This window comes from Triticum dicoccoides, chromosome 5B (genome assembly GCF_002162155.2).
Source record: "Triticum dicoccoides isolate Atlit2015 ecotype Zavitan chromosome 5B, WEW_v2.0, whole genome shotgun sequence".
Lineage (NCBI taxonomy): Eukaryota > Viridiplantae > Streptophyta > Magnoliopsida > Poales > Poaceae > Triticum > Triticum dicoccoides.
Window position 1 is genome coordinate 290,761,495 of NC_041389.1, and position 11,589 is coordinate 290,773,083.

Sequence of the window (11,589 nt, forward strand, 5' to 3'; positions counted from 1 at the left end):
GCCTGGCGACGCCATTGATGGCAGTGGTTGGACCCAGGTCCGCAGCAGGCAGCGGCCTCGCTCTTCAATGCGTCACAACCATCTTCCCCCGCCTTCAGAGCTCAAGCTGTTGCTTCTTAAGAAGGCCAAGGGGAAGTGTTTTCGATGTCTTTCGCCTTACCATCGCATTGCCTCTTGCCGGAACGCTGCTTGCTGCTTTCTCTGCGGCGAGATTGGTCATAAAGCTTGGGGGTGCCCAGTCAGGAAATCGCCTTCCCCGGCTGCTCCTTCGCCTCCAGTCGCCCCTGCCTCTGGCAGAGCTCCCCTCGTTCCCGCTGCTGGTGGTGCTTCCCGCCCAACTCAAGACCACTTCCCCCTGCCCAGGAGAACCATGGAGGCGCCGGGAGGGGAGAGGAGGACGGAGGTCTTCGCTGTGGCGCCGCGCTCGGCGGCGATGGCGGATGCGGAGCATAGACTCATGCGGCATGCGGTCGTCGCTGTCGTCGTTGGTTTCAGGCCGGATCTTCGGCTGATGGAGGTGCAAAGGGCGCTGGCCTCGCACATCCACATCGCGGACGACGCCGTCAAGGTCACCCTCCGTGCGACAGGGGAGTTCCTGTTCACCTTCTCCGACCCGGCCACAAGGAACCTGGCCCTGGGGGCCCAGGGGCCCCTAGTGTTGGGGCGCGTCTCCTTCCTGCTGGCGCCTTGGACGCGCTTCAGGCGTGCGGTGGCTGCTACTCTTCCGTTCAAGGTGCGCGTCTGCATCGAGGGTGTGCCGGACCATGCATGGGACGTTGCTTCGGCGACCCCCCTGTTCGCCGGCACGGGTCTCATCGACTCCATCGACCACTCCACCAACTGTGAGGAGGAAACTGCTTGCCTGCGGCTCTGGGTGTGGATGGCTAATGTCAACCACCTGGCGCGCCGCGGCATCCTTTGGCTTGAGGAGCCAATCGAGGTGGAGTCGCCGCTCATGCACTTCCCGGAGCTGGGCATCCTAGCTGAGCCGGCGGTCAGGCAAGGGCCTCTGCAGATGCTGGCCCACCCGGTCCGGCTTCACCTCGACAGGGTTCTTGACTACTCTGCTCAGCCTGACCGCAGCCCTGATAGCAACATCAGCTCCCACAACAACGCTAGCGGTATCCCTTCTGATGGATCTCCCTCCGGCGGAGGGCCGGTAACCTGGGGATACCGCTGGAACCTGGAGTACGATGACGGCACTTTTCCTCCGCCGCCTCCTTCCCGGGGTCCGGTTCACTCTAGGCTGCGCTTCCCAGAGGACAGAGACGGCAACGGCGGCGCCGGCGGCGGTGGGAGTAGTAGCTTCGGGGGCGGCCAGGACGGTCGTACTGGAGATCGCGCCTCTGGCGACCGTCAACCGCCTGCTGGTGGCGGTGGCGGTCGGCACATCTTGCGGGCTACGGCATCTTCGTCCGGCGGCCATGGTGGATGGAGGAGAGAGAAGACATCTAACGCTGCGCTGCATGGCCCCGTCGATGTTGCTGCTCTGCTTGACCAGGCTGTGGCGGGCCACGAGCCGATGCATGGCGTGCATGCGCGCTTGTTGAGAGTGGCTCAGATGTGGGGGCCCAGTGTGCTACTGCGGAGGCTTTGGTGGTGACGCGTGCGGGAGAGAAGTGTACTGCCTTGGATGGTTTGACCACACAGTTTGGGGATGGAGCGTTGCTGCAGTCCGAGGATCCCAGTATGGCTGCCTCCCATTCTCTCGCAAGTCTGCATTTGCTGCCCCTGGCCGACCGGACGGTGCAGACTCAGAGCCTGATGGACTGTGGACCATCTCTTGCGCTGGTTCATGGGTCTGAGAACGACGACAAGCTGGTGGGACCTGCTGAGCTGGCCATGGTGCAAGATCTGATCTGCTTCTCTCCGCTCCCAATAGCCGGTCGGGGTGCTGAGTCAGTGGGAGATAACGAGGGGGCTAGCAAGCTGGCCCAGCTGGCTGAAGAGGTGCGGCTGTCCTTGGGCGGTGGTGGGCTTAGAGTGGAGATGGGCTCCGTCCCAGTGGAGCCGCCTCTGGCCTCTCTGGTGACGGGCCTTGACCTTTCGGAGCTGGGCCATGAACCTAGGGCGATGAAGATGGGCCACAATCTGGTGGAAGGCAACGCTTCACAGGAACTAAGCCACGCTTCAGAACCTGTGGAGATGACCAGCCCCCTCCCAAATCCACCGGATGCTCTGCAATCCTTCCTCATCAACATGGCCTCCGCCGCCTTGCCGCCAATCCTTCCAACCCCGGCGGCCTCTTCCTCCCCTTCCCTTCTTCCGCCTACGGAGGTCGGACCGCGCTCCAAGAAGAAAGGGCCTGTGCGCGCGGAGCTGCTGCCCACTAGATCCAGTGGCAGGCTTGCGGCGAAGCCCTCCTGCAATCTTCCGTCCATGGAGAAAGCACAACTGGTGCTCATGAAGAAGGGGGGGCTCCTCCCACCTGAAGGCTCGCCTGGCGCCCAAGACCTGCAGCGCTACCGCAACCTCTACAAGCAGGCGCTGCCCGGCTTCTTCATCAAGGCGATCTCCTCCCTTGTAGACGCTGCCAGCCTGAAGAAGGGCTCTGCTGACTCCTTGCCGATGGTGGTTCAGGCTTGAGCTGGTTGATGTTGATGTGTGTTGAGTTTCCCCTCTGTTTCCCAATGTTTGAAAAAATTATTGTTCCCCTGTTCTGGGCGCTGGCGTGGCCGTTGGCTGTTACAACTTGTTGGATGGCAAAGAGTGGATGTTGCTGGTGTGATGCTGAGTTTGATTTGGTTTCCATATGGAGTTGTCTATTATGAGATGGAACGTTAGGGGCCTCTGCAACCCGGCAAAGAGAGGGGCTGTTGCTAAATTGGTATCTGATTGTGGCTGTAATATCATTTGCCTTCAAGAGACAAAGCTGGCTGTTATTGACAAAAAACTGGTGTCTGAAACTCTGGGTGCCTGCTTTCAAGACAACTTCATCTTCCACCCGGCAAATGGTACCAGGGGTAGGATGCTCATTGCCTGCTCCTCGGATTTCACGATTTCTGCTGATGGGTTGGCACCTGCTCAGTTCTCCCTGTCCGGCACCGTTACCTGCAGAGCTGACAACTGCTGTTGGTACTTATCCAATGTCTATGGACCGCAGATGGAGGCTGACAAAATTTTATTTCTGCAAGATCTCAGGAGCTTAAAATTTGTTGCTAAGGAGGAGTGGCTCATTGTTGGTGATTTCAACATGATTTGTCGGGCGGAAGATAAGAGCAACAGTAATCTGAACTTGAGGATGATTGGTAGGTCTAAAGCTGTGATTGCTGATCTGGAGCTGCGAGAACTACCTTTGTTGGGGCGGCGTTTCACGTGGTGCAATGAAAAGGAAAAGGCAACCCACACCAGAATCGACAAGATGCTCATGTCCAAGGAGTGGGAGCTGGCTTTTCCCCAGTTACAATTGTCTCCTGCGTCCTCTTCTGTCTCTGACCATTGCCCCCTGGTCCTAAAGAAGATGGATTGTAAAAAGTACAAGGGGTTTCGATTTGAGTCCTTTTGGCTTAAATCGGAAGACTTCCCTCAGATCGTCTTTCAGGCCTGGAATAAGCATGTTCACTCCCAAGACGCAATCAGGGTCCTTCACACAAAGCTCACCAGGACGGCCAATGCTCTTAAGAAATGGGACAAGGAGAAAAGAAAGGCTAGAAGACTGCAGGAAGACATTGCCAATGAAGTTATTTTTCAACTTGATGTGGCCCAAGAGGACAGAGATCTCTCCTCTGATGAGAGAAACCTGAGAGCTTCCTTAAAAACTAAGCTCCTAGGGTTTGCGGCTATTGAGAGAATCAGGTGGAGGCAGAAGTCCAGATTGCTTGGGATCAAAGTCAATGACGCCAATACAAAGTTGTTCCACTTGAGGGCAAATGGGAGGAGGCGTAAAAACCATATTCCAACACTGGTGGGGCAGCAGGGGGCAAAATCTGAGCACAAGGAAAAAGAAAAGATCCTCTTCGATCATTTTCAGGGCCTTCTGGGTAATATGCAGCCGCGTCGTTTCTGCTTGAATGAGAGCTTCCTCGAGCTCCCCATACCGCAGCTGCAGCACCTGGACTGCCAGGTTACCATGGAGGAGATCAAGGTGGCTATATGGTCTTTGCATGGCGAAAAGGCGCCTGGTCCAGATGGTTTCATTGGTAATTTCTTCAAAGCATGTTGGGATCTAGTGAAAATTGATTTGCTGAAGGTGTTGGAACAGATCTTTGACCTGAAAGGGGACACTTGGAATTTGCTGAACACTGCCCACCTTGTGCTCATCCCAAAGAAGGACGGGGCTGCTACTGCTGGGGATTTCAGACCCCTGAGTTTGATGCATAGCATTGCGAAGATTCTTTGCAAGATATTGGCCAACAGATTGGGTCCGGAATTGGATAGTATTGTCTCCCACAGCCAGAGTGCTTTCATCAAAAAAAGATGCATCAATGACAATTTCCTCTTTGTTCGCAACGTGATTAAGGAGGCACATGTGAAGCGGACTCCCATGCTCTTCATGAAATTGGATATTGCAAAAGCTTTTGACTCTGTGCATTGGGACTACTTGCTTGAGGTGTTGCGGGCCTATGGCTTTGGGCAAAAATGGAGAGACCTTGTGTCCTTGATCTTGGCCACCTCTTCCTCTAGGGTTCTGCTCAATGGAATTCCTGGGAAACCTTTCAGACACAGGCGTGGGCTGCGGCAGGGCGACCCGTTGTCGCCAATGTTGTTCATTCTGGCTCTTGACCCACTCCAAAAGCTCCTTTCCAAAGCCACTGATATGGGCATCCTTTCCCCAATTCGCAACAGAGCTGCTTGTCTGCGTGTCAGCTTCTATGCTGATGATGCAGCTTTGTTCATTAATCCTAAGCAAGAGGACATTGTGGGGGTGCAGGCCATTCTTTCAAGGTTTGGTGACATCTCTGGGTTGCAAACGAACCTGCTCAAGACTGTCGCTTACCCCATTAGATGCGAGCAAATTGATATGCCTAGCTTGTTGGCTGACTTTGGGGGTATCCCTGGAAACCTCCCTTGCACCTACCTAGGCTTGCCTCTGAGTATTAGGAAACCAACCCGGGCTGAATTGCAGCCTACCTTGGATAAACTTGCTGGGCGATTGCAGCCATGGAAAGGGAAGCTCATGACCAAGCTGGGACGGTGCTTGCTTGTAAATTCTGTCCTCACAGCAATTCTCACGTACATCCTTACCTCCTTTGATCTGAGTGCTTGGTTCATTAAGAGGATTGACAAGCTGAGGCGGGGCTTTTTGTGGGCTGGCGAAGAGGTTGCCCATGGAGGGAAATGCATGGTGTCCTGGAAAAAAGTGTGTGCTCTGAAGTTGACTGGGGGCCTCGGTATCAAGGACTTAAAATGTTTTGATAGAGCTCTTCGCTTGCGCTGGCTGTGGATGGAGTGGGACTATGTTCAGAGACCATGGAAGGGGACTCCGGTGCCTTGTGACGACTCTGATAGGGCACTTTTCCAGGCTTGCACTAAGATCACCATCGGGGATGGGTGCTCGGCCAAGTTTTGGAAGGATAGATGGCTGGACGGCGAGTCCCCGGCTATGATAGCTCCTTTGATGTTCAGATTGGCCTTAAAGAAAAATAGCTTGGTTAAAGACGCCTTGCACAATGGTTGCTGGATGAGAGGATTAATGCGCATGAACTCTCACGAGGAAATCCACCAATTCTTGGGACCTTGGGAGAAGGTCCAAAATGTGCAACTATCAACCTCCAGAGATAGCATTGCCTGGCATCTGTCGGCTGATGGTTCGTACTCGGCCAAATCTGCGTACCACGCACAGTTCCTTGGGCGCTTGCACCAACCAGAGCTGGCCAGTGTTTGGAAGGTGAAAACGGATAGGAAAATAAGGTTTTTCCTTTGGCTTCTGCTTCAGAACAGAAACTGGACTGCGGACAGATTGCTTTTGCGCGGATGGCCACATGATCCAAAGTGTAAACTATGTGACTTGGTGATTGAAACGGCGGCACATCTCTCTTTTCAGTGCCCTTATGTGAGGCAGGTGTGGCTTTCGCTGAGCGCTACTCATGCTGACCTCACAGCTACAGCGTTGGCTGCCTCCTCGGTGAACTCCTGGTGGGGCGCTTTGCTCCAGCTCAAGCCCAACAAAACAAGGAACAACTCGCTCTCCATGGCATCTTTCGCTCTTTGGAACATCTGGCTGGAAAGGAACAGAAGAACCTTCGATGGAAAGTGCACTTCGGCAGCTGATGTTGCCAGGCTTGCTAGTGATGACTTTCGCCTCTTAGTTGAGGCATGTGGGGGTTAGGATTAGGTGTTGGGCGACAGGGTTGTTCTTGGCCCTCTTGCCTGTTTTGGTTACTCCTTCTCTGTAAGCTGATCTTCAGCTGATGTACAGTTGTTCCCTCCTCTTAATGCAATGGCAGAGCTCCTGCTGGTTCGGTTCAAAAAAAAATACTCGTGTACATGAAATGCAGCTTTGTCCGTTGGTGCTGCCCTGCTAGTCTGCTGCACTATTGACCAGCTCGAAACAGTTCTCAGCTTCACATGTTCAGATGATTTCTGGAGCAAAAAGCAAGGGTAATTTGCAAAGTCCTGTGTGGCGTGCTGGAAGCGAACGCATATATGTCTTGTCACCGTACGCCACAACTGAACCCTAACTGTGTTTGCATGGGCTGGGTCCATCCTGACGAACTGTATCTGAAATTTGTCTGCACCCATTGATTCAGTCTCTCCTGGAGTTCAGAAAACAAGAACACGACTTCGGCCGTCACCTACGTACTAGACTTGACAAAACTCACCTCCCACGTGTATCGTGTATATAAGCATCCAAGCACTTGGTGCAACGTACGTAGCTGAGTGCAGCCATGGAGTCGCCGCAGGAGAGGTCACCCAAGGCCAAGGAAGCCCATGCCGACGACGGCATCACTATCGCTGAGCTGCCGAGCCCCCGCCCCGGCGAGGGTCCGAAGAAGGAGAGGCTGCTCGACTTCCTCAGGGCCGCGCCCTCCAAGGGCGCCGTCCTCGCTCGCGTCGCCAGCCTCCGCACGCGCGCGGCGTACAGCAACTTCCTCCGCTCGCCGCCGGTCGCGCGCGCCGTCGACTGGCGCCGGGTGCGGGACAGGGGGGTGGCGTGGGCTAGGCATCCCATGAACGCCGCGCTGCTCGTCTGGTTCGCCTTCGTCGCCGCGGGGGTGGCCTTCGTGCTCCTGCTCATGGTGGGGGCGCTCGACTCCGACGTGCCAGACGCGTCGCGCCGGCGGCGGTGGACGGAGGTGGCCAACCAGATGCTCAACGCGCTCTTCACCATCATGTGCGTCTACCAGCACCCGCGACTCTGCCACCATCTCGCGCTCCTCCTCCGGTGGCGCGCCCCCGCCGACGTCGCTGAGCTCCGGGGCGTGTACTGCAAGAACTGCGCCGGTGGCGTCAGGCGCGAGCGCCTCCACGTGGCGGTCGTCGTGCTCCTCCTGCATGCCACCTGCTTCGCGCAGTACGCCTACTGCGCGCTCTTCTGGCTCTTCCGCAGCGACAGGCGACCCGGCTGGGCCGTTAACCTCTTGATGGCGCTCGGCTCCGGCACCCCCGTCGTCGCCGGCCTGTACATGGTCTACGGCCCGCTGGGCCAGAAGATCGCGCTTCCGGACTCCGTCGACGAGGAGGCCGCGACGGTGAAGGAGAGCGCCGTGGCCCGGTACGATCGCACAGGTAGCGGCAGAGTGGTGGTCAGCAAGCCGGTGTGGGCCGGCGGGCTGTTCGACCTCGCCGACGATCCCACGGTGGCGGCGCTGTCGCTGTCGTGCACCTTCTGCGTGTTCGGGTGGAACATGGAGCGCCTGGGCCTGGGCAACATGTACGTGCACGCCTTCACCTTCGCGCTCCTCTGCGCCGCGCCGCTGCTGGTCTTCGCGGTCGCCGCGCTCAGCATCCGTGACGCCACGCTCGGGTACCTCGTCGGCGCCGCGGGCGCACTGCTCTCCGTGCTGGGCCTCACGTACGGGGGGTTCTGGCGAACGCGGATGAGGAAGAGGTTCGGGCTGCCGGCTGACGACCGGTTCTGCGCTCCCGTGTGCGGCGGACGGCGTACCACGGTGGCGGCGGCGGACTACGCCAAGTGGCTCTTCTGCGCGCCGTGCGCGCTGGCGCAGGAGGTGAGGACGGGCAACTTCTACGACGTGGAGGGCGACGGTTTATACGTGAAGGGAGAAGGTGGCGTGGAAGAAGAAAGGAGGCCAGCAATGGCGCCCCTTGAGAGGGAAGGGAGCCTCGCGGCATTGATAGAGGCCGAGAAGACCGGCGAGCGTCTCCATGCACCACCGGTGCCCGTGAGGGTAGAGACTAGAGACAAAGGAAGTACGTCTATCTGCACGTCTGTCTGATCAAGAAAATGCTTATTATCAGACCACGGTGGTTTCAAGACATCTAGGGCTAGAATTTGAGCCGAGCCAAGCAAGATCGCTATATTTAAAGTTAGCTGGACTTGTGTAACTTGTCAGTTAGGTCGTTCAATTCGTTAAACTTATTATAAAGTTGAACAATAAATCATATATGCTTTATATGTAGAAAAATCAATAAAATGCTCAGGAAGACGAGACGGCGGCGGCTCCCTGAAGATGGACTAAAGGTCTCCCCGCCTAGTCCCCGTTCCGGCGGTGCGTCTACCACCGTTGGTGGGCGTGTGGAGGTGTGTCTCCGGCAGATCTATCTTTTGGTGGATTTGCTCGGATCTCGTCGTTGTTCGTCTACGTTCGCGTGCCTTCAGATTGGATCTTTCTGATCTACGTTATTCTTCATCTGCGGCGGTTGCTGTTCTGGTGCGCTGGTTCTACGGGGCCTTAGCACGACGACTTCCCGACTGTCTACTACAACAAGTTTTGCCCGACTCCGGCGATGGAGGGGCGATGACGGCGGCGCGCCTTCGGCTCGCTTCAGTGCTGGTAGTCGCCGCTAGGTGGTCTATGGATCTGGATGTAATTTTTATTATTTCTGATATTCGTTGTACTGCCATGATTGAAGATGAATAGATCGGAAATTTTCTCGTAAAAAAAAAGAAAAATCAATAAAATATATTTATGGACACATACGTTTCTCACAAATTACAATAATCAACAGTTTACACCAAAGAGCATTTCTTTGAACGGCACCAAATCATTCCGCACTCGGATGAGGAGTAGTTTCAGATAGAAGTTCTACCCATATTCCACCGGATACAAAACCCATACACTTTAGCAATGTTATTTATTAATTGCATGATCAATAACGTTTTACATACTCCAACCTCCCCATATAGTCCTATTTTTCCTCCATGTTGTCAATGAGCTAAAAGATCGTGAACTCTTCTTTGGTAAGATGATAGCTGTAAGTAAGCATCGACTATTTGCAAATGGTGCGCTCCACATATTGACAGCAATCAACAACATTATTGGTATTTGTCTCATGTACATTCTGAGTATCGAGATTAATGACTTAAAAGGGTAACTCGTTAGCTTGGTTAGTTAGACTCGTTCTCTTAACAAGATCTGAATTGAACTTGGTTGGACTCATTAGTCAACGCGTGGTCGCGACGTCGTTGCAGTTATGCTCTCTAGTGGATATCCAGGTGGTGGATATTGAAAGCACATTTGCTCTCTCGGTGGTTTTGGTAATTCATGTCAACATACATATTGTTTGTTGCATGGTGGTTTTGGTAATGCATCACACTCATGTGCATGATGGTCTCTTACTTGTTGCACATATTGTTTGCAAGGAAGAATCATGGACATGAAGATACTACGTTCTCATTCTTTTACTTTGATGCATATAGCCAAGATACATGTAACACATTACAAATCCCTTCATGTTGTGCATCTTCATTGCAAAAGCTATTTTCACTTAAATGGTTGTACACTTGTAGGGGGAGCATATGCATGTTACATGTTCTCTCTAAGCTTTCATACACCTCTTGCGAATTATTTACTTTAAGCTTTGATGTATGTTGTCATCAATTACCAAAAAGGGGAAGATTGAAAGCACATTTGCTTCCTTGGTGGTTTTGGTTATTCATGTCAACATACATATTGTTGGACTAGTGCTTTCATCTAGTATGTTTCAGAAAAGTTCAACATTGGCACGGCAATGATATGAGATTGTGGACCCCTTCAAAATGCAAGGACATGGATTGACAAAGCTTCAAGACTCTACATTTTTGGTTAAGTGATTCAAGATCACATTGACTATATAGGAAATCCAATACTATTAAAAGGGGATGAGGTTTTGATCATGACTCAATTGCTCAAGTGCTTGAAGGATATTGCTCCAAAACTCCTCAACCACCTTCTCAATTTCATATGTGTCCAAACCCTAAAAGTACAACTCGGTCCAACCAAAAACATCCTAACTCGGTCCAACCAAAAACATCCTATCGAGACCCACCGAGTTGATCCTATACACTGCTAGAGCATAACCCTAGAATTTTGGTCTCACTGAGATGACTATCGGTTTCACCGAGTTGCACTGACCAAGTTTCTGTAACCCAATTAGATCATTTTAGATTCACCGAGTTGAGCTGATCGGAACTACCGAAACGAAGTCTTGCATAGGTCATCGCATTTCGGTCCGTCCAAGATTTCCAGTTCGGTCTCACCGAAAATCCCAACGTTCATATCTTTTAAACAGGTCGGTCTTAGCGAGTTTTTGGTTCAGTATCACCGAGTTGAGTCAAAAGGATGTAACCGTTGGATTTTGGGTGAAGGCTATAAATACCACTGATACGTCTATTTTGCATCATGATTTCCTACTGGTATTTATAATGTTTTTATGCATAATAATGCTTTATGCAGTAATTCTAATGCATTTTCTCTCATAATATGCAAGGTTTACACAGAGGGAGAATGCCGGCAGCTGGAATTCTGGACCTGAAAAAGCTACGTCAGAGTTACCTATCCTCCACATCTCCAAATGAGTCAAAAATTTACGGAGAATTATTTTGGAATATAAAAAAATACTTGAGCAAATAACTACCGTAGGGGGCCCACCTGGTGAGCACAAGACACCAGGGCGCGCCCTGGTGGGTTGTGCTCAGCCCAGCCCACCTCCGGTGCCCATCTTCTGGTATATAGGTCATTTTGACCTAGAAAAAAATCAGGAGAGGACTTTCGGGATGGAGCACCGTCGTCTCAAGATGGAACTTGGGCAGGAGCACTTTTGCCCTCCGGCGGAGTGATTCCGCCGCCGGGGGAACTTCCCTCCCGGAGGGGGAAATCGAAGCCATCATCATCACCAACAACCCTCTCATCTTTTGGAGGCCAATCTCCATCAACATCTTCAACATCACCATCTCCTCTCAAACTCTAGTTCATCTCTTGTGTTCAATCTTTGTACCGGAACCTTAGATTGGTACCCGTGGGAGACTAGTAGTGTTGATTACATCTTGTAGCTGATTACTATATGGTTTATTTGGTGGAAGATTATATGTTCAGATCCATTATGCTATTTAATACCCCTCTGATCTTGAGCATGATTATCATTTGTGAGTAGTTACTTTAGTTCTTGATGTCACGGGAGAAATCATGTTGCAAGTAATCATGTGAACTTGATATGTGTTCGATATTTTAATGATATGTATGTTGTGATTCCCTTAGTGGTGTCATG

At 52.6% G+C, this 11,589-nt stretch overlaps 1 protein-coding gene across 1 annotated transcript; it reads left to right on the forward strand.

The window, feature by feature from the left end:
• The first annotated feature begins 6,827 nt into the window (after positions 1-6,827).
• LOC119309408 lies at positions 6,828-8,626 on the forward strand. Its single transcript, XM_037585416.1, has one exon. It carries the CDS (start codon positions 6,828-6,830, stop codon positions 8,337-8,339), a length of 1,512 nt encoding a protein of 503 aa, XP_037441313.1. The 3' UTR covers positions 8,340-8,626.
• Positions 8,627-11,589: the final 2,963 nt, after the last annotated feature.